The 21,817-nt window shown below is 65.7% G+C and overlaps 2 protein-coding genes across 10 annotated transcripts; one reads left to right on the forward strand and one right to left on the reverse strand.

The window, feature by feature from the left end:
* Positions 1-195: 195 nt before the first annotated feature.
* On the reverse strand, positions 196-5,791 carry RUNDC3A (RUN domain containing 3A). 2 transcript variants are annotated; one of them, XM_065856221.2, is made up of 11 exons: positions 5,502-5,791; positions 3,920-4,035; positions 3,600-3,733; positions 2,843-2,928; positions 2,664-2,753; positions 2,477-2,557; positions 2,171-2,336; positions 1,813-1,970; positions 1,498-1,635; positions 1,230-1,336; positions 196-1,019 (listed from the first exon to the last, which is right to left on the reverse strand). In XM_065856221.2, the coding sequence occupies exons 1-11, from the start codon at positions 5,606-5,608 to the stop codon at positions 877-879; spliced, it is 1,326 nt and encodes a 441-aa protein (XP_065712293.1). In that variant the 5' UTR covers positions 5,609-5,791; the 3' UTR covers positions 196-876. The 2 variants fall into 2 exon arrangements, with proteins under 2 accessions (XP_065712293.1, XP_071674142.1); XM_071818041.1 differs by lacking the exon at positions 1,230-1,336 and having other exon boundaries at positions 5,502-5,692.
* A 1,841-nt stretch (positions 5,792-7,632) lies between these two features.
* On the forward strand, positions 7,633-20,505 carry SLC4A1 (solute carrier family 4 member 1 (Diego blood group)). 8 transcript variants are annotated; one of them, XM_071818046.1, is made up of 22 exons: positions 7,633-7,723; positions 9,622-9,713; positions 9,841-9,937; positions 10,583-10,652; positions 10,784-10,884; positions 12,056-12,129; positions 12,330-12,507; positions 12,583-12,718; positions 12,948-13,089; positions 13,632-13,707; positions 14,987-15,171; positions 15,485-15,695; positions 15,783-15,986; positions 16,203-16,351; positions 16,518-16,712; positions 17,178-17,345; positions 17,568-17,657; positions 17,767-17,933; positions 18,042-18,295; positions 18,379-18,548; positions 18,768-18,941; positions 19,161-20,505. In XM_071818046.1, exons 2-22 carry the CDS (start codon positions 9,696-9,698, stop codon positions 19,239-19,241), a joined length of 2,940 nt encoding a protein of 979 aa, XP_071674147.1. In that variant the 5' UTR covers positions 7,633-7,723; positions 9,622-9,695; the 3' UTR covers positions 19,242-20,505. The 8 variants fall into 8 exon arrangements, with proteins under 8 accessions (XP_071674147.1, XP_071674144.1, XP_065712377.1 ...); XM_071818043.1 differs by having other exon boundaries at positions 15,485-15,986; XM_071818044.1 differs by lacking the exon at positions 7,633-7,723 and adding an exon at positions 8,555-8,766 and having other exon boundaries at positions 15,485-15,986.
* The last annotated feature ends 1,312 nt before the right edge of the window (positions 20,506-21,817 follow it).

The following is a 21,817-nucleotide window of genomic DNA, read 5'->3' on the forward strand; positions in this document are numbered from 1 at the left end:
CTGTGGATGGGGTGGTGGGTGCCCTATGCTTGGTGACCTGCTGTTCCCCAGAGGTGCTGTCTCTGCTCTGGTGGTCCGGGTGGGCTGGAGGAAGTTCCTTGGATTCTCCCACTGCCCCTGCCTGGGACAGGACCACATGGCAGGGGACACAAGGTGTCTTTTCCCCCCATTTCCCTTTCCTGACGGGGGGGGAGCTCATGGATGCCAGCTCAGCTTGCTGCATTTATTGATTCCTTTTGCTTCAACAAAGCAGATGGGGCTGAATTAAAAACCAATATCACCCAAACCAACCTGAAACCCTGGGGAGGCTGGGAAGGAGCTGGGAGGGGTCTGTCCGTGTTGTAGAGATGCTGCTGCAAGAAGGACACCTGGTCGCCAAAGCGGGGGACAGGCCAGCCCCCTGCAGCACCTGGGGGGTGTGGGGAGCTGAGCCCTAGAGGACAGGCACAGCCCGGGTGTGCGCCCCTGAGAAGAGCGATGACCGTGGGCTGAGCAGGACGGACACGGGGGCTGTGCCCTGGCCCTCACCCCTGGAGGGGCTTTGGTCCTGACCCCCCTCCCTTGCTCCCCAGCAGCAGTTGCCCCTGTGTCCCTCCATGGCACAGTCTGTTCCCCCCGCCATCCCCAGCTCGCAGGGGTCCTGATCCCACATCCCCCTTCCCAACAGGTCCATGTCTCCAGCCACGGACTGGGCTGGGGGTCCAAGGTGCAGCCAGCGTGGGGTGTTGGGGAGGGGGATGCCCATCCCCAGCCCCCCACGGTGGGCTCGGCGAGTCCCTTGGTGGTCCCGGGGCGGCGAGGGGGAACAAGGTCAGTCCTCCGATGCAACGCTGGGCTGGGCAGCCAGGCCGCGGGGCAGCGAGGGGGCCGGGGGTCTCAGCTGGGGCTGCGGGTCGGGCTGGCTTCCGCGCTGTCGCTCACCAGGCACTCGTTGGACTTGAGGCTGGCCAGGGACTTGCAGCTCGGCAGGGAGGCCAGGGAGCCGCAGAGCCCCAGCATGGAGGGCGTGGGGTCCTTCCCTGCGGGACACAGCGGGGAGCCAGTGTGGGAGGGGCTGTGGCTTCGCACCCCAGCCCTGCCACGGGGGGACGGGGACAGCGACCAGCTCCAGGAGGGACCTGGGTGTCCTTGCTCTGTGGGGGCAGCATTCCCAGCACGGGAGGGGCTACTGGGGGGATCCAGGCACCTGGGTGAGGGTTGGGGGACATCCTAAGGTGCGGGGGTCTTACCCAAGGGCCCCCAGGGCTCGCCTTCGCGCTTGCCCTCGCCCAGGCGCTGGGAGTCGGAGCTGAGGCTGTTCTCGGCCGAGAGCTGGTCAGTGCTCACGAAGCTGTGTCTGCGGACGGACGGCGCTGAGCCCCCCACGCCACGGCCCCCGGGGCCGGGACAGCCCCACCAACCAGGACCGGCCCTTGTCCCCTTCTCTGCCCAGGGCAGACCCCCAGGGCTGGCCAGGGTGCTGGGTGTAGGTCAGGTCTGCCCCACCACGGGAGATACCTCCTGTACAGTTTGCTGTCCGAGCCGCTCTCGTTGCCATTGAGGGTCCCCAGCGAGGGCCACTGGTTCACCAGCGGTGTCACCATCTCCTTGGAGAGCTGGGCCAGCTGCGGGTTCTCGCAGGGGATCAGCCCCGTCCTGTGGCAAAGGTGGGTGATTCTTTGTGAGCGCCGGGGACCAGGCAACACAGCCCACAGGGTATAGGGGACATCAGGGACCCACCACATCCCACAGGGCATATGGGGCACCCGGGCTCCGGGACCCCCACCCGTCGCACCCAGCCAGGCCCAGCAGCAGTGGCGCGTCCCCACTCACAGCTGCTCCTGCAGCTCCAGGATGACGCCCTCCAGCTCCCTCTTCTCCAGCTGGTTCTGCACCATCACCTCCTCCAGCCGCAGCTTTAGCCGCTTGTTCTCCGCCTCCAGGTCCTTCAGCTGCGACTCCCGCAGCCGCACCAGCTCCTCCAGGTACCCCTGCACAAGGCCGCCATTAGCGGCTGCTCCCACCAGACCCCCCCATGTCCCCAGGGCCACGCAGGGTGACAAGGAGAGGGCTGAGCTGCTGCAGAAGCCACCAGGGCACAGGAGCAGGGAGGACAACAGGAGGATGCTCAGGGATGGAGCATCCCGGGGAGGGGTTGGTACCTGGACAGCCCCATCCCAGCTCCCAGTACCTTCTGGGCATAAACTATGCGGAATTTCTGCTCCATCTTGCGCCACTTGTTGTACCAGCTGTCCTCGTCGGTGACCAGGGGCAGGTAGGGGTGCTCAGGGGAGCTGTCCTCGCTCGTGCTGCTCTCCACGCTGCCCCGCTCCTCCTCCTCGCTCAGGTAGTCATAGCTGGGGGGTGCGGGGGCTCAGCGGGGACAACACCAGAGCGGGGGGCTGGCACACGTAGGGGGAGCCCAGCTGAGCCCCACCTGGGTGCGGGGGGAGAGATGGTGGGGTCCCCACCTCAGGGAGGGCATCCCGGCTCTTACCTCTGGGTGAACTTCAGGTAGGGTGTGTAGTCGATGACCACGGGCGTTTTGCCGTCCATCACCTCGCCCTTCAGGCAGAAGCTGAGTGGTGGCAGGAGAAGGGGCAGAGGGTCAGGGGAGACCCAGGGCCCAGTGGGGGGACATGTGGGGCAGGCTGCCTGTGTCCCACCACACCTCCCGTCCTTACCTGAAGTCGATGGCGCTGAGCCCAATGAGCATCCCCGTGAGCACTGTGGACTCCTCCCGCAGCATGATGGCCCCATCGTCATAAAACCGCCTGTGGGGCAAAACGTGGCTGTGCGCGCGTTCACCAGCACCAGGGTGCCCACCCCGCACACCTGCGCACGCTTCGCCGTGGCGTCTCACCTGGTGGTCCGTGTGTCCCGCAGGGCCGTGGAGATGTACTCGGACATGCGCTTCTCCATCAGTGCCACGCGGATCCAGGCCCGGCCCTGCAAGGCACCGCCCGTGGGCAGCCCTGAGGATGGTGCCACCATCGGCTTCCCATCAGGTGCCACCTTCACTGTCCCCCGCCACCCTCCCGCCTGCCCCTGGGGCTTTGGGCTCCGCAGGAATCTGGTCCCCACCTGGGAGCTGCTTCTGTCCTTGTTGTACCCCTGCAGGGACCCACAGCTCCTGTTTCATCCCAGTGACCCTATGGGGTCTTATGGAGTGAGATGGGGCTGCAGGAGGACAGGGCCAAGGGGATGGGGGAGAGAAGGAATGGGAACCAGGATGAGAATGGGGATGAGATGGGATGGAGTTGGGGAGAGGATAGGGATGGGGTTAGGGTTGGGGATGAGAGTGGTATGGAGATAGCATTGGGAAAGAGATGGACGGGGATAAGGATCGGAGTGGGATGAGATGGCATGGGATGGGATGGCATGGAGGGAGATGGATTTGGGGATAGTTATAGCAATGGGATGGGACGGAGATGGATTTGGATGAGGATGGCAAGGGGACGAGGATGGGAATGGGTCCATGTGCCAGGAATAGGGGGTGTATGGGAGCAGGGCCGGGAATGAGAACGTGGGTAGGGAGAGGGATAAAGACATGGAATGGATGGAGACAATAGGGGTGGGAATAGGGACAGGAACACGGCAGGGGCTGGCACCTTCCTGACCTTGGCCCTGGAGGTGCTGATGTTCTCCATGTTCTCGATGCTGCTGACGCAGTTGTTGGGGACCTTGCTGCAGGCCAGGCGGATGTAGTCCCAAAACCCGCGCTGCCCGTCCGAGCTGAACCAGCTGACGGGCCCTGCGGGGACCAAGGGGCTGCGGTCGAGGGCTGCCGAGCCGACAAAGCCCATCGGCCGGGAGAGCCCGAAGCCAGAGCCTGGACGTGCTCCCTGGTGCTGGCACACGCGTGTATCCCCATCCACCATGCGGCACAGGGATGGGGACGGGGACACGCACAGGCGCCCATCCCACAGGCCACCATTACCTTTAAAGCGGTGGCTGAGGATCTGCTCAAGGATGGCAGCAAAGTTAACAAACTCCTCAGAGGAGTCATCGATGGGGTCCGCCGTGTATTTCTCCAGCAGGGTCTTCACTGAAAACCTGTTGGGGGGCCGTGTGTCACGGGCAGGAGGGGACAGGCACCCTGTGCCCAGCGCGCATTAGCTTTGGTAACAGAGCAAAATGCTTTTGCAGATGTTGACTTTCAAGCCCGGCAGCGGGAAGAGAGCGGCGAGCTGAGCTGCGGCTCACTGACCCCTGTGTCCCCAGGTCCCCGGGGACCCCACCGGGGCGGCTGCTGCTCCCTCACTGTGCAAGTGGCCAGGAAGGGCGAACAAAGGCCCCTTCCTCCCCGGCCGTGCGCGGGCGGTGATGGCTTCCCCTTCCGCCCGCCCGCTCGTGCTCGGAGAGAGGTGCCGAGGACGTGGCACCCGCTGACCGGGCAGGGCAGCAGGCACGGGCGGGTGTCTGCACAGAGGGGGATCGTCCCGTTTGGGGGTCACGGCCACATGTGGAGGGTGAGACTGAGGGTTCCCGAGGTGGCAGGTGGACGGTGCCTCATCATGGCAGCAGGGTCTGGAGGTGCCTCACGGCACAGGACCGAGATCTGGAGACATCCTGGTGTCAGGATGAGAGGTCTGGGGGTGCCCTGTGCCATGGCGAGGAGATCCAGGGGTTTCCATGTCATGGTAGAGGGGGCTGGAGGTGCCCTGTGCCGCAACAAAAAGCCCTGGAGTCCCCTAAACCCCAACAGCAGGACCCGTGTGTCCCTGCTGCAGTGACCCCAAGACTCGGGGCCCCCAGATCCCCCCCAACAGCCCCAGGGCCAGGCTCCATTCACAGCCCAGCACAAGCAGCTCTGAACCTCTCAAGGTCTGGGGACAGGCAGGAACCACCAGCCCTTCCACCCCTGTCCCCACCACCCCATCCCTGCCCCCCACCCCCCTCCTGGTCCAGCCAGGCGTCGCCATGGCAACCCTCATCCTCCATCCCCACGGCTTTCTTCCCTCCATCCCCACCGCCCAGAGTGGGGTCCTGACGTCATTTCCTCAGCCCCCCGCCCACAGGGGGGTCCCTGGCCCCAGGCCCCCCGGACCCCGCTGCCCCCAGCCCTCAGCTCCCTCCCACCCTCCCCCCCCAAAACCTCCCTTCGCCCAGCCCCGCTGCCCCGGCATCGGCAGCACTGGGAGCCTCCATGTTGTCGTTGTGTCTCCAGTGCCCCCAGAGCCCCCCCAGGGCCCCCCCAGCCCTGCTGCCCCGGCCCCACTGCCTGCGGCCCCACAGCCTCACGGTCCTCCCTTCCCGCCTCCCCATCCTCCCCCTCTTCCCCCCTTCCAAATCCGAATTTTCCCAAAAAAAGCAACTGCAGCAACAACAAAAAATCCCCCCCAGGGTGCAGGGGCCTCAGGGGGGGCACAGTATGAATCCCCCAGCCCTCCTCCCCACCCCCACCCATCCCCTCCGCCCCGCCTCCCCCACCCCCGGCAGCGGGGTCCTCTCTTTCTCTCTCCCCCTCTCCCTACCGCACCCTCCTGCTTTCGGTGCCCCCCAGCCGGGCCAGCCCCCACCTGCAGACGGTGATGAGGTTTTTCCTCTCCACGGCGATGTTTCTGGAGGAGGCTTTCTTGGAGGAGAGCCCCAGAGCCATGGCAGCCTGCACGCAGCTCGCTTCCATCCAGAGCCGGGCGAGCCGGCAAGGCCACGGCCACGGCCACGGGCGATGCCACTTGTCCCGCGGGCCCCCCGCCCCCCGCGCCGCGCAGGCTTCGCTCCGCCGATGCCCACGCCAGCGGGCCGTGCGCCGCCCCCCCGAGAAGGGATGCAGGGCCCGGTCCTGTCCCGGCCTCCAGCCCCAGATCTCTGCCCTGGGGAGGGAGGGGATGGGGGATCAGGGGGATGCGGCAGGGGCAGCCGTCCCCGGGGCCCTCCCCGCGCGGCCCAGCCCCTCGCCATGACGCGCCACCAGTGGGGACCCCGTGGGCAGAGCCGCGGGGTGGGAGACAAGCTCCAGCCGGACCCTGGGCACCCCCAGTGTAACTGGGGAACCCTTCACCCCTCCCAGGGCTGAGGGTGCCCCCCTCCGTGCCCCGGGTGCCCGATTTTGGGGGATGCTGAGCGACACCCACCCATGGGGTCTGTGGGACCCCCAGAACACGCAGGGGGGTGGGGTGCAAGCCCCCAGCATCCAGCTGTGCTGGGGGGAGCCCCATGATGCTCCCAGCACCCTGCTTTTGCACTGTACTTCAGTTTCCCCATTGATGTGACAGGTAAATGGGGGGGGTGAATATTGCAGGCAACCACACCCAGATAAATCAGAGTCACCCTGAACAGAGAGGCAACCCCCACCCCCGGTCACACCCGTGGAGGCATGACCCCCTCCCTGTGCCCCTCGAGGTGCCCCACGCCCTCCCCTGCCCCGGCAAGGGGTCCCAGCCCACAGACCTGGCTGGGGGTAGTGGGGCGCCCTGGGGAGGAGGGAGCCCCAAAATCCCCAGGGCTACTGCAGGGAGGGGAGCCCTTGGCAGCACCCAGATAACGCCGGGGCTGTTATCGGAGCACCCAGCCCACAGTTATCGCACCTCCCGGCCCCATGGCCCCGCAGCAGGTGCCACAGGGTCCCCAGCGTGTGGGATGGACCAGCAGTCCACGGTCCCCAGCCTGGATGGTCCCCCAAGGTGGGGTTGGCACAGGGGGCAACACCATCCTGACCCCACAGCTGGGGCACGAGCGATGCCCCAGCAGCAGGACGTCCCCGCAGGCGTCCCTGCGCACCGGGTGACCCGTGTGTGCACAGGCAAGGCTGACCAACGCCACCTTGTCCCTTTCCCTGCACCCTGGGATTTGGGGCTGGGAACCAGGAGCCCTATAGGAAAGTTGCAAATGTAAAGATGCTTCCACATGCATGCACACGTGCATATAGGTGTATGCATACATGTGCACACACATACGTATGTGCAAATATATGCATACGCACTGGAGCATGCATGCACACGCAGATGTGCATGATGCGCATGAACACACACATACGCACCCCCCTTGCCCTGCCCCGAAACAGCTGTGCCGGTCCCACCACCTCTGTGCAGGGCATCCCAGGGATGGTGATCCCAGGAGACACAGGGATGCCCAGCCCAGGCCCTTGTTCCTGCAGGCCCCGGCAGCACCTCACACCCCACACCTCACACCCCACAGCTCACACCCCACAGCTCATACCCCACACCTCACACCCCACACCCCACAACTCCTCCCCAGGAATCGCCTCTGGAACCCCCTAATTTTTTTTTTATTTTATTTTTTGGTTAAGAAAAAAAAAAAAAAAGGAGAAAACCCCAATTGCGAGGGGGGGGGGACAGCCAGAGGGTTCCCGGGGATTCCCCACAGGGAAACCCGGAGCCTCCTAAACAAGAAGGGGGGGCACCAGAGCAGGGCAGCTGAGCTGGGGCAGGGCGAGCGGCTGAGGAGGTTCTGTGGGGCGCAGGCAGGGTGCAGGCAGCAGGCAGGGGGCGGGCAGGGTGCAGGCAGGGTGCAGGCAGCAGGCAGGCGGCGGGCAGGGTGCAGGCAGGGTGCAGGCAGGGTGCAGGCAGGGTGCAGCCTCGACGCCGCAAGATGTTGCACCCCGATAACCTTGTTTACAGGGGGCCCCGGGGGGGCCGGGTGAGCCCGAGGGGGGGGAGATTAGGGAGGTGAAGATGACTCAGGGCATTTGGGCGCACTCCCCTGCGCCACACGGGTCTTTCCCCACAGGCAGCAGCGGGCAGAGCCGGGGCAGGGGCGTCCTGGAGCCACCCCAGGGGTAGGTGCGGGGTCATGGGCAGCAGCAGCAGTAGCACCTCGGGCTGTCCCTGGCCGCAGTGGGACGGGGGGACAGCAGGGCGAGGTGGGGCTGGGGGAGCACCCCGGGGTGCCCCTGGCGTGGGGTGGGGTCTGTGGGGTGGTCAGTGGGAGGGAGCTGGGCCAGGCTGCATGGATGGCACTGGATGTATGGGCTCCATACTGAGCACCTGCGGTGGGAGGGAGGTCCTGTGCTGAGCCACGCTGCTGGGTGGTGTGGCAGGAATAGGCTCCATGCTGAGTGCATGCTGTGTGCGCTTTGGGATGTATGGGTTCTATACGGAATCGTGCTCGATCTATGGCATAGGAAGCATGAGTCCAGTCCTGAGTTGTGCTAGCCTCATGATGTGGGAGGTATGGGCTCTATACATGACCACATTGGCTATGTGGTGTAGAGGATCTGGGCTCTATACTGCACACGGGGTGTATGGTATAGGAGGTATGGACTCCATACCATGTACACGATGTAGAAGATGTGGTGTGCACATGGGGTGTATCAAGTAGGAGGAATGGGCACACAGTGTGGGATATATGGGCTCTATAGGGGCAGGGTAGCACAGGGATGGATTCGGTCGGTCCGGGTGACCTGGGCACAGGGTGACCCGTGCCCCGTGGTCCCCCAGCCCCTCACCCAGCCTCGGGGCTCTGGGTGGCCCTGGGACAGCGCGGGTGGCAGGGGGGGAGCAGGGCGGGGGCTGGCGCTGGCTGCCCGTTATCAGTGGGGTGCAGCCCGGCACACCGGGCTGATGCAAGAGCTGCCGGCGGGTCTGGAGGGGCCGGGGAGCCCCGGGACAGGCCGGTCTGGGGGGGTCAGGGGCCGCCAGCGCTACGGGGCCAGGCGGGGCAGGGCAGGAAGGAGGAGGCCGGGTCCGGAGCGGCTGAGGCTCCCGTGGCCCCGCCGCGGCTCCGGACCCCACCGGGGATCCCGTGGCCCCCGCGGGGTGTCTGTGACCCCAGCCTGGCTCCCGCGGCCCCTGGCCGAGAGAGAGATCCCGCATCACCCCGGTGAGATCTGGAGGGGTTGGTCCCCACTAAAGCCCCCCCGGACCTTGCAGCTTCCCCCGTGCATCCTCCGTGTGGGATCCTGGGCAGGGGCAGCGGCTGGCAGCCGGGTCCCCACCCTCCCAACCTGGGAGTCACCACGGCGGGGGAAAGGGGCAGGGGGGGCTGGAGATCCCGGGGCAGGACTCCCCCCGGCGGCTCTGATGAGGGGCAGGTGGGGGTTCATAGGGGTTGGGATTACGGGGGAGGGGGAGCCCGAACGCCTGGGTCCCTCCGGTGCTGCCCCGGGGCTCGGGGGTGTCGGGGACGGAGTGCGGGGAAAGGCGCCCCCTGACGGTTGTCCCCCCGCACGGCGCCGGGGCAGCTGCGGGGGGGGCGACGCCGGAGCGCGGCGGGGCGCAGGGCGTGCGGGGGCATGCGGGCACAGGCTGCACCCAGCCCGCCCCTGCACGCGGGTCCACGTGGGGCCTGACCCCCCGGGTGTGGGTCCATGCGGGACCTGACCCCCGGACGCAGGACGCGGCAGGACTGGCCAGCGGGAGCGGGCACGGCCGGGCCGGGGCAGGATGCCGCGTCCCTGCTGGGAAGCTGCTGGGGCTCTGCCGTCGCCTGACGTCGGTTCCCATCCCGGATGGCAACAGGGCAGGGCACCGCTTCCCCGGGGACCCCCGGCCCCGGGACCTCTCAGCCCACGGGGAGTGGGTTACGCTGCCGGGGGCTGCGGGAACGGCCCCAGCATCCTGCCCCAGCCCCGTCCCAGGGGACAAACCGCATGTCCCCGGGGGCACCGAGCGCTGTCCCGGCCTCTCCTAACATGTTTTCTCTCCCTTTCCCCCCGCGCCTGCCTGGACGCTGCAGAGTGCCGGGTTATGGTCCCGCCGGGTTGAGTGCCGGGACGCAGCGAGGCCGTGGCAGGGGCTGAGCCAGGAGCCATGGAGGGGCACGGCCAGGTAGGGAGACCCGGCCCCGAGACCCGGCTCTGCCGCTGTGCCCCGGCCGGCTCCCACCCCCGGCACGGCCCCGGCGAGGCGCTGGGGGTGCCGGTCCCCGCTGAGCCCCCTTCTCTCTGTCCTGCAGGAGGCCTACGAGGAGAGGATGAGGAGGAGCCTGGACCCGGAGGGCTTCGAGGACCCTGGCATAAAGGGCTCCCACCTGTCACTGGGGGAGATGAGCAGTGAGTGACTCCCTTGGGCGCTGGTGACACTGGGCATGCAAGGGTGTCACCGTTGCATGTGGAATGGCATTGCATGGGCACCAGTGTTGTACGGGTGCCAGCGTTGCAGACGTGATGGCGTTGCATGGGTTATGGCATTGCATGAGCAGTGGTGCTGCATGGGCACTGGTGGCGCGCAGGAGCAGGCACAGTGCAGGTGCCATGGTTGCAGGGGCTGCGGTGTTTCAGGGGCACATGTTGGACGGGTGCCAGAGTTTTGTGGGTGCCGGGTCCGCATGGGTACCAGCATGGCACAAGCGTGTTGCATGGGCACCAGCATTGCATGGGTGCAGGCATTGTGTAGCTGCCAGTGCTGCACTGGTACCACGTTACATGGGTGTCAGCACGGTGCAGATGTGTTGCATGGGCACCAGCGTTGCACGAGTGCCAGCGTTGCATAAACCTGTTGCATGGGCACCGGGTAGGTGAGGGGAGGCTGGGGGTGATCTATGTGCCCCAGGACATCCCCTTGCCCAGAGCTCTGTTGATGAGGAGCTGCCACCCTGAGGGGTACTTGGGCGATGCTGGCTCTCGGCATCCAGACCCTTGGGTCTCCATTCGGGGTGACGCAGGCTGGGGGGTAACACTGCCACCTGTTCTGCACAGGGGCCGGCGCTGGCACCGGGTCCCCTTTTCACGCGTGGAGGGCCAGAGCTGAGGAGCTGACGCCCCTGCGGTGAGTCTCCCAAATCAGGGAGGGGGCTGGATGCTGCCCCACCTGCCTGGCTGGCATTGGCAAGGGGAGGCTGTCAGCACCCATGGGTGCCCAGTGCTGACCCCCTGGTCCTAGCGGTGTGTGTTTTGCAGCCAGTATTTGCCCAGCCGCCGGGGATGCTATGACCTGGATGGGAGGAGGCGCGCGGCCGGGGCCCCCCCAGGACAGGCGAGCCGCCGTGGCGGAGGGCAGCGTGAGTGACCGCAGGGGCACTGGGGGACAAAGCCCAGTCCCGGCATCCCCCTCCACCAGCCCTCCATGGTGCCACCCGTCCTGGCTATGCCACCCCCAGCCCTGTTCTCCACGGGGTGACCGTCACCCGAGCGTCAGGGCGCGCTGCGGGGTGACCGCTGCCACTTGCCCGTAATTGCCTGCTGATTGAGGATAAATAAAGTCTTTGTTTGGGGTGAGGACAAGAACCACTTGGGGCTGAACGCTGGCTGGCGCCAGGCAGTTCGGTGGTGGTGGCAGCGGCCCGGGACGAGGACAGGCTTGTGCCACATGCCAGGGCCAGCGCTGTTGGGGACACTAGGGCGAGAAGATGCCCCATCCCCTCTCCTGTGGGCACAGCACCCTTCAGCCAGAGTGGGATGCGGATTCTGTGGCGTTACCCACCTGGGTGACCTGTCCAGGGGCAGCGAGGGGACCATGGTGGTCCCCAGTGGGGACAGAGGGGGACACGGTGAACCCGTCCCCAGCACCAGGGCAGCTGCGGGTGGGCGGGAGCTGCGCTGGTGTTTACTGTCAGCAAAGGCAAAGTGCTCCGGGATTTACGGTGCACACAGGGCGGTCGCCGGGCGTGGGGCTCAGCCCCCGCTTTATAGGGACAGAGTCTGCAGGGCCATGGGGAGCGCAGGGGGGGCTGCAGGTAGGCGGGGGACGGGGATGGTGACAGGGACATGTCAGGCTCCTGCGGTCTGGCTGGCCAGGGATGTGCTGTCCCCATCCCTGTCCCAGTCTGAGTGGCACTGCTTGGTGCTGGTGTCAGGGTCGTGCTGGTGCCAGGTGGCGGAGCAGAGTGTGGCCACAAGCCCTGCCTGTAGCCTGGCCCCGCGGGTGTCCCCGGGCGGTCACGCTGCCCTGGGAGCTGGGCTGCGGGGATGCGAGGGGCTGGAGGTGGGCACTGGCAGGGTGGGAGCGGATGAAGCAGCACATCCAGCAATGCCCAACTGGGTTTAAGGGTGGGGGTTACAGAGATGGAGACACATCCAGCAAAGCCCAGATGGGTCTGGGGTGGGGCAGTGGGTGGGGGGTACACCCAGTGAGTCCCACCTGGGTCTGGGCGGGGATGATGGGGGTGAGACCTCCAACAGACCCCAGGGGTGGGCAGGGACCAGCTAACGCAGCAGTGGTTCTGCTCGCAGCTCCATCAGTGACCGATGTGGACCTGGAGGCGGCGGGGAGCAGGAGGTCCGCGTACCCGCGGGCCACCCATGAGGTGGGTGCTGACCCAGGGACCCCCATTCTCTACCCATTCCTGGGGACAGGCGGGCTGTGGCCACCTGGGGATGGCCCCAACACCAGTGCCTGGGGACCCTGGGGCACAGGGGGCTGTTGGCACAGCAGTCACAGCTCTGGGGCTCCCAGGAGCCCCCAGTGCAGCCGGGGTGACCCTGACACCCCCCGCTCGGTCTGCAGGGCTACGTGGAGCTGCACGAGCTGGTCATGGACAGCAATAAGGAGCTGTGCTGGATGGAGGCCGGTCACTGGCTCAAGCTGGAGGAGGACTTCAAGGAGACTGGATACTGGGGCCAGCCCCATCTCTCCTTCCTGACCTACCGCAGCCTCCTGGAGATCCGCCGGGCTCTGGCCAAAGGTGGGGACACTGACTGGGACCGGGATGGCGGTGGGGACTCCACACCAGCTGGTCAGTGACCGTGCTATCCCACAGGTGCCGTGCTCTTCGACGTGGCGGCCACATCGCTGGCGGCCATCGCCCACGTCCTCATCGACCAGATGATCTATGAGGGGCAGATCAAGCCACACGATCGCGAGGACATCCTGAGGACGCTGCTGCTCCAGCACAAGTACGGCTGGTGCTCACAGCCTCGGGGGGACCCCATTATCTGGGCTGGATCCAGCCCCAGCGGGTGCTGCTGGAACCTGGCGTGGGGTGGAAAAGCCCCCCTGTGTTTTGGTTTCACCTCCCAGCCCGGCTTGGGGGTCCCCACACACCCCCAGGGCTGGGACTGTGTGGCGGGGTTTGGGATCGTCAGCGGCTCTGGCCCGTCTGACACCATTCCTTGGCTGCTCTAGGCACCCCAGCGAGGCCGAGGCGGTCGGGCCCCTGCGACCGGCGCAGCTGCAGCGCTCGGGCACGGCTGGGGCAGAGACGGAGCAGCCGCTGCTGCGGGAGCAGCAGCCCCTGGAGATGCGCGGGCTGGTGGGGGCCGGGCAGGTGAGTGCGGCCGGGGGGCAGGGGCCAGGGAGGGCGTGGGGAGGGCTGCTGGGACCTGCACACACAGACCTGTGCACACCCCTTGGCACACGTGGCTGCACACACCAGGCAGTTGCACAGCAGGGGGGCGGGCAGGCTCTCGCACAGACCCCTGTGCAGTGCATCCCTGGGGAGGGCACACACCCCTCAACACACACTCGTGCACACTTGCACACCTGTACACACACACTCACACAGGTGTGAGCACACACAAGTGCACGGGTGTAAACACACACCCCAATGCTGACACACGTCGCTTGCTTTCCCCTTTGCACACACTTGCAGAGGAACACACCTGGGTGCACACACGCTCACATACGTGTGCACAGGGGACGCATTGCCGTGGGTTGGTGCAGAGGTGATAGTGAGGGAGCTGTGCTTGCAGGGGACTGAGGGGAACACATGGGGGATGGCAGGGGACATGCAGGGGACAGAGGGGACCTCTAGGGGCTGGCCACTAAGGACAGCCAGCTGAGCTGACTCCTGCTGCTTGTCCACAACAGGGTGTGAGCGGGGCCGCCAGACCCCAGCTGCCCGAGAAGGTCCCCGAGGATGCTGAGGCCACGCTGGTCCTTGTGGGTGAGTGGACAGCGGGGCGGTAGGTGCAGGGCTGGCAGGGGGGGTGCAGGGCTGGCAGGATGGGTGCAGGGCTGGCAGGGGGGGTGCAGGGCTGGCAGGATGGGTGCAGGGCTGGCAGGGGGGTGCAGGGCTGGCAGGATGGGTGCAGGGCTGGCAGGGGGGGTGCAGGGCTGGCAGGGGGGGTGCAGGGCTGGCAGGATGGGTGCAGGGCTGGCAGGGGGGGTGCAGGGCTGGCAGGATGGGTGCAGGGCTGGCAGGGGGGGTGCAGGGCTGGCAGGATGGGTGCAGGGCTGGCAGGGGGGGTGCAGGGCTGGCAGGATGGGTGCAGGGCTGGCAGGGGGGGTGCAGGGCTGGCAGGATGGGTGCAGGGCTGGCAGGATGGGTGCAGGGCTGGCAGGGGGGTGCAGGGCTGGCAGGATGGGTGCAGGGCTGGCAGGGGGGGTGCAGGGCTGGCAGGGGGGGTGCAGGGCTGGCAGGATGGGTGCAGGGCTGGCAGGGGGGGTGCAGGGCTGGCAGGGGGGGTGCAGGGCTGGCAGGATGGGTGCAGGGCTGGCAGGGGGGGTGCAGGGCTGGCAGGATGGGTGCAGGGCTGGCAGGGGGGGTGCAGGGCTGGCAGGATGGGTGCAGGGCTGGCAGGGGGGGTGCAGGGCTGGCAGGATGGGTGCAGGGCTGGCAGGGGGGGTGCAGGGCTGGCAGGGGGGGTGCAGGGCTGGGGCAATGGGTGCAGGGTTGGGGAGATGGGTGCAAGGTTGGGGCGATGGGTGCAGGGCTGGGACGATGGGTGCAGGTTTAGGGGGGTGGGGTGCGCAGTAGGAGCTTTGGTCTCTGCCTGCTTGCTCACTTGCTGCTTTTCTTGCACCTTTTTTGCCTCTCCTTGTCCTCAGCCCTTGCTGCCACCTGCTGCTGCTCAGCGCTGCTCTCTGGGCCACATGTCCCCACGTCCCTTGTTTTCATGTCGCATTTCTCCACTCCCCTGTGCCCCTGTGTCCCCATACCCCCATGTCCCTGTGCTCCCATGCCCACCTACAGCTGCGTCCCCATGTCCCAATGCCTCTGTGTCTGTGTCCCTATGCCTGTGTCCTCATGTCTTTGTGTGGCCCTGTCCTGTTCCCTTTGTCCCCCCATACCTCTGTGTCATTTCATCTCCAAATAATTCTGTCCCTATACCCCTTTCTCCCCTTGTCTCCATATCCCCATGTGCCCATGCTCTTATGTCCCTGTGCCCCACATCCCTGCACCCCGCTCCCTGTGACCCCTGTCACATCCCGTCCTCCCCCAGGCTGCGCAGCCTTCCTGGAGCAGCCGACATTGGCCTTCGTGCGCCTGAAGGCTGCGGTGACACTGGACGCTGTCCTCGATGTGCCCCTTCCCGTCCGCTTCCTCCTCGTGGTCCTGGGTCCCGACACCCCCCACATCAGTTACCATGAGATCGGCCGTGCTGTCGCCACCATGATGTCTGAGAGGGTACGGCTCACCTGCCACCAGCACTGGCACTGCCACTGGCACTGCCATGCAGGGTCACAGACCCCTGAGCAGCCTGAAGTCCCCAGTCCTGGCACCGCACCCCCCGATGGGGCTCACCCGCCTGTGCCACGTCCCTCTCTGTGCCCGCGTTCCAGTGTCCCCACGCTCCTGTGTCCTCATCCCTCTGGGTCTGCGAGCCCCCACATCCCCATGATGTGCCATCCCTGTGGGGGTGTCTAGGGACCGGGTGGGTGCCCAGCAGCATCCAAGGGCGCTGGAGGTGGCTGAGTGCCCGTCCCCGGCCACCCCGCAGGTCTTTCGCCGGGATGCCTATCTGGCCGAGGGCCGCCAGGATTTGCTGCGGGGGGTGGACGACTTCCTGGAGGCCAGCATCGTCCTGCCGCCCACCGAGACCCCGAGCGAGCAGCAGTTGCGCAGCCTGGTGCCGCTGCAGCACGAGCTGCTCCGCCGCCGCTACCAGCCCCCCGAGAAGGCGCCGGGCGAGGGCTTCCTGAAAGACCTGGGTACGGCAGGGACCGCCCCGTCCCATGGCTGGCGGGACCCCCCGTTGCACACGGTGTCCTCCCATGGCTACCTGCTTGTGTCCCCAGGGCTGGAGGAGCCAGCGCCAGAGGACGACGACCCCCTGCGCAGGACAGGACGACCTTTTGGGGGGCTGGTGCGGGACATCTGCCGCCGGTACCCCAAATATCTCAGCGACATCAAGGACGCCCTCAACCCCCAGTGCCTGGCTGCCGTCATCTTCATCTACTTTGCAGCGCTGTCACCTGCTGTCACCTTTGGAGGCTTGCTGAGTAATGAGGGGAACAGGCTGGGGACAAGCCAGGGGACAGGGAGGTCCCCCAGCCAGGCACAGGGCTGGGGGGCGAGCGGTGGCACTGCCTCCAGCACCAACCCCTGGTGATACTCCGGGGGGGTTATTGCACCCCCTAATCCCAGTGCTGAGGAGTCTGGGGTAGGGGGACACAGCGCTGTCCCCAGCCTGGCACCCACCGGCTCTGTCTCCCCAGGTGAGAAGACCAAGGGCATGATGGGGGTGTCGGAGCTGCTCATCTCCACCTGCGTCCAGTGCGTCCTCTTCAGCCTCCTCAGTGCCCAGCCCCTGCTCGTTGTCGGCTTCTCAGGGCCTCTCCTCGTCTTCGAGGAAGCCTTCTACTCGGTGGGTGCCGCCCCGCACCCCTGGGCGACCCCACCCGCCACCAGCAGCCCCAGAGGGGGCTCGTGCTGTCCCCACCGGCCCTGGGAGAGCTGGGGCACTGCCCTGAGGGGATGTCGCAGCCCAAGGGCTCGGGGGGCTGACGGGGCTGTGCCCTCTGGCTCTCCAGTTCTGCAGTGACAATGACATGGAGTACATTGTGGGCCGGGTCTGGATTGGCTTCTGGCTGATCCTGCTGGTGCTGGTGGTGGTGGCCGTCGAGGGCAGCTTCCTGGTGCGCTACCTGTCCCGCTACACCCAGGAGATATTCTCCTTCCTCATCTCCCTCATCTTCATCTTCGAGACTTTCTCCAAGCTCGTCACGGTGAGGAGCGCGAGGGCCCCGCAGCGGGGAAAAGCTGGGGGCCTGCGGCTCGTGGTCGTCACCCAGTTTTCCACAGGAACGGTGGGAGCTGGGCGAGGAATGCGGGCGAGGGACGGATCCCATCTCGCAGCATTTTCTCCCGCTTCCCTGGTGTGGGTGCCCCCCTGCGCCCCTCTCTGAGCCCAGCACAGCCCCCAGCACCCCGGGTGACATGGGGGCTGCAGCAGGGCCGTGCTCGTCCATCCCCACTGTGCCATCCAGCCGCTGCTGCGGCCCCATCTCTGAGGGAGCACGAAGGAAACCCAGCCGAACAGCAACGCCTCCTCTTGCTGTGCCGAGCTCCCGGCCTCGCCGGGCGCCCTGGCGGGCAGCCTGCAGCCACGCACCCGCTGGGACGGTGCCACGGGGCACCCAGCACGGCAGGAGCGCCATCCCATCCCCTGACCATCTCCCCTTCCCTCCCAGATCTTCAGGGACCACCCGCTGAAGCGGTATTACGATGTGCAGCCCACAGTCCAGCCCAAGGTGCCGGAGCCCAACACAGCGCTGCTGTCCCTTGTCCTCATGGGTGGCACCTTCTTCCTGGCCTTCTTCCTCCGCAAGTTCAAGAACAGCGCTTTCCTGCCCGGCAAGGTGAGGACGGGGGACACGGTGCCACCCGGGGGTCCCGGGGGCAGCGCTGGGGGAACAGGGGCTCACAGCCGCGGTTTCCTGACAAGGGCGGTGAGACCTGTGAACCCACTGCACACTCCTGGAGGTCTCTGCTCAGCTTGCCCTGGTGGGGACACGGCAGGGGGACCCTCTCGGCTGGGACGTGGCACAGGTGGGTTTAATGTGGTCATGGTGTCCTCACAGGTCCGGCGCTTGATCGGGGACTTTGGGGTGCCCATTTCCATCTTCATCATGGCACTGGTCGACTTCTTCATCAAGGACACCTACACACAGGTCTGGGACTGGGGGGGACAGGTGTCCCCAACAAGGGGATGTGGAGCCATGTGCCCATTCCTGTGTCCTGTCCTCATCCCCTCACTCCCCCATCTCTGCTCCCGTCCAGAAACTCAACGTCCCCAGAGGGCTGGAGGTCACCAACGCATCTGCCCGGGGGTGGTTTATCAACCCCATGGGGCTCAACGCCCCCTTCCCCATCTGGATGATGTTCGCCTGTGTGGTACCTGCTGTCCTGGTCTTCATCCTCATCTTCCTCGAGACACAGATCACCACGTGAGGACGGGGGTGTGGGGAAGGAGGGCTGTGGGTGCTGTGGGATGGGCACCCAGTGGACCTCCCTGGGGCACTGTGTCACCAAGTCACCCCCTCTGTCCCCGGCAGCCTCATTGTCAGCAAACCCGAGAGGAAGCTGGTGAAGGGCTCCGGCTTCCACCTGGACCTGCTGTTGATCGTGGCCATGGGGGGGCTGGCCGCCCTCTTCGGCATGCCCTGGCTCAGCGCTACCACCGTCCGCACCATCACCCACGCCAACGCCCTCACCGTCATGAGCAAAGCCACTGCTGCCGGCGAGAAGTCCCAAATCTTAGAGGTCAAGGAACAGCGCATCAGTGGCTTGTTGGTGGCCATGCTCATAGGTGAGCTGGGGAGGTGCCCCCACCCCGGGCAGCAGGGGCCGGGGCCCCGTGGGCTCTCCCTGACCTCTCCTTCTCCACCGCAGGTGTCTCCATCCTCATGGAGCCCATCCTGAAGTACATCCCGCTGGCCGTGCTGTTTGGCATCTTCCTCTACATGGGGGTCACCTCGCTCTTCGGCATCCAGCTCTTTGACCGCATCCTGCTCTTGCTGATGCCACCCAAGTACCACCCCAGCGAGCCCTATGTCACCCGGGTGAGTGAGCCCTGTCACCCAGCTGGGTGGCTGTGGGCTTGGGGACATCCTGGGCTGCAGCAGCCCGTGGTGGTGCCTGCAATTGCTTGGGGCTCTCCAAAGAGCCTCTTCCTCCTGTGCTGACCTTTACTGGGCTCTTTGGCCCACGGGTCCTGCCTCCAGCTCCCCCACAGAGTGCTGGACGCAGCACCCTGACCCCACCGCGCTCCTGTCCCACAGGTGAAGACTTGGCGGATGCATCTCTTCACCTTCACCCAAATCGTCGTCCTCGTGCTGCTGTGGGTGGTGAAGTCCACCCCGGCCTCGCTGGCGCTGCCCTTCCTCCTCATCCTCACCGTGCCCCTGCGGCGCTTCCTGCTGCCCAAGATCTTCCGGGACATTGAGCTCAAATGCGTATGTAGCCCTGGCACAGGGCTGGCGCCGCGGTGCTGTCCCTGTGCCCATCCCTGTGTCCTTCCCAATCCCCATCCCCATCCCCGTCCCCGTCCCCATCCCCATCCCCATCCCCGTCCCCATCCCCATCCCCGTCCCCATCCCCGTCCCCGTCCCCGTCCCCGTCCCCGTCCCCGTCCCCGTCCCTGTCCCACCTCACGTCCTCTCCTGTCCCTCCAGCTGGACGCAGATGACGCTGTGGTGACCTTCGAAGAGGCAGAGGGCACGGACGTGTACAACGAGGTGCAGATGCCCAGCTAAGGGCTCAGCACCACCTGCCCCCCCGGGACGGCCTCATGCCCCCCAGCTCCCCCATCCGCCCGCTTGTAGCTCCAGCGCTGCCGTCCCGGGGCCACTGGGTGATGGAGGGGACTCGGGGACACAGCCCCAGAGCCCCGGTCCCCACCCACACACCCTGTGAATAGAGCCTTTTTATTTTGTTCCCCTTTTTTCCCTTTTTTTAACATTTTGGATGGTGTGATCTCACCCACACTTTGCTGCCCGCCGGGGAAGAGGCTGCTCGTGCGGGGGGGTCCTGCGGGCTGTCCCCCACCCACGGCGGGAGGAGCGGCCCGTGCCCCGCGCACCGGCGCCGGGAAGGAGCTGGAGGAAGACTCTGGAGCCCAGAGGAGGAGAAAGGCAGGGACGGGGAACGCGGCAGAGATGAGGACACGGGGAGGGGTCCCCCATTGCCCCAGCCCTGCTCTCTGCCCCGGGGCCCCCCCGCACAGCCCCTCTTCCCCAGACGAACGTTCAGTGCTAACGAGCGCTCGCGGCTGCTCGGCATCGTCCCCGGGCTGGGGTGTAAATAGCCCAGCAAGAGGGTTTATGTTTTTCAACGAAGATTATCATGCCAAAAACACACAAAAAATGTTGATGCTGGTGCTTCTGCAGGTGGGATTTGCTCAGAATCAAACAAAAAATGCCAAAAAAGACCCAAAAAGCACCTTAAAAAAAAGAAAACAAGCAGCTGCCAAGGGTGATGTGTATATTTGAGGCTGTTTGGGGAGTGTGTAATTTATTCCTGCAGGCCGATGGCTCCCGGCACCGCGGGGCCGCGTGTACATACCGGAGAGACTATATGGGAATTCACATTTTCTAGAAAAGCTTATTGTAAAGGATCCTGGTCAGGGCCTAAACTCTACGGACCAGTCCGGTAGCGTCGTTTAACTGATGGATTAATCTAATTCCTCTTTATTTTTTTAGCGTTTCAGTTAAATCCGTGTAGTTTTTCCATGATTTTTGTCTTGCTGACCACGTCTTGCCCATTTCTGCCAGAATTGCTCCCAAACCAGCCGAGCGTCCCTCTGCTCCTGCCAGGGCTGATCCTGCCCTGCTCAGACCCCATCGGGGACCCCGAAACCAGCGGGGGGCAGGGGGCGCAGCCCTGACCTGGCCCTGTGCTTGAGTTCATTTAGTTCTTATCATTATGTGTCCAAAATAAACAATGTTACGATCTTTGGTTTTCTCCTTCCCTTCCCCCCCACCTCTGTCGGGCTTTAATAAAGAAATTGGTGAAATCAGAGAGGACGTGGGGTTTTTCTTTCCAGTTGGACATTTGCTGGGGGGATGCTTTGTTCATTCGCCCCCCCATAAAGGGAGCAGCAGCAGCAGCGCCCTTTGAAGGTGCCCGCTCACGACACCCCAGGGTGCTCAGGATGCTCACCATGGCCGCCCCCTGCACCCGGGGGCTCCCGTGGCCACGCCGGGATGCTCAGCCCCCCTTGCCCCCTGGGGGTTCCTTGTGGCCACGCCGGGATGCTCAGCGCCCCCCTGCACCCCACGGGCTCCCTGTGGCCACGCCGGGATGCTCAGCGCCCCCCTGCACCCCACGGGCTCCCTGTGGCCACGCCGGGATGCTCAGCGCCCCCCTGCACCCCACGGGCTCCCTGTGGCCACGCCGGGATGCTCAGCGCCCCCCTGCACCCCACGGGCTCCCTGTGGCCACGCCAGGATGCTCAGCACCCCGCTGCACCCCAGGGGCTCCCTGTGGCTGCCCCTGCTCCGGGGCACACACTGAGCCACCTGCCCAGGGATGTTGTTGTGACAGCACAGGGTAGACCCCTGACCCCCTCCAGATCACACCAGCATCAAATTGACTCTGATGAGCCATAATCTCATTAACGAGAGCAATCAGTAGAGCTGCTGCCCCCATAGAAAACACCTGCCCATGGCAAACTTTGTAAACAGGGTGGTGGGAAGGGATGTGCCCATTTGCCTTTTTGTGGGGCAGACGTCGGGGTCAGCATCTGCGACTGCTCCTGGTTGTGACCCCAGCAGCGCTCTGTGGGGCTGGGATAAATCTCGCCCTGGTCCCCAGCTTCTCCTGAGCCACGCGTTGCTGCCAGCCCGTGCTTTCTGGAGACAGGGGTACGTGGCCAGTGCTTTTTGGCCCAAGGGCTGCAGGTGCAGCAGCTGCTTGAGCCACGCCAGGTGCCATCTGGACGGCTCCTCGTGCCGCTGTCCCGGCCCGTGGGAGCCGGCGCTGTGCGGTGGTGATGGAGGTGCTGCCCGCGCCCCTGCCGTGTGTTCCTGCTGCCGAGAGCTTTGTACCCGCGGGGCGATGCCAGCGAGGCCAATGCTGCCAGGCCCGGCCTGGCCCGAGGGGTGGGATTTAGGTCAAGCCCCACGTGAGCCGGGCTTGGCGCAGCGTGGCTGGGGGGGTTTGCGGCACAGACCTGCGGGCGCAGGGCAGGAGGGGGGTTGCAAAGGCAGGAAAAAAATAGTAGTTGATAGGCTTTCTAATGAGGAGGGGGGAGCACAGAGCTCGAGAGCCGGGCGCTGTTCTACTGTACCTGTATTTGCAAAAATTACTCATCTACAAAAATGACAGCAAC

This window comes from Patagioenas fasciata, chromosome 22 (genome assembly GCF_037038585.1).
Source record: "Patagioenas fasciata isolate bPatFas1 chromosome 22, bPatFas1.hap1, whole genome shotgun sequence".
In the NCBI taxonomy this organism is placed as follows: Eukaryota; Metazoa; Chordata; class Aves; order Columbiformes; family Columbidae; genus Patagioenas; species Patagioenas fasciata.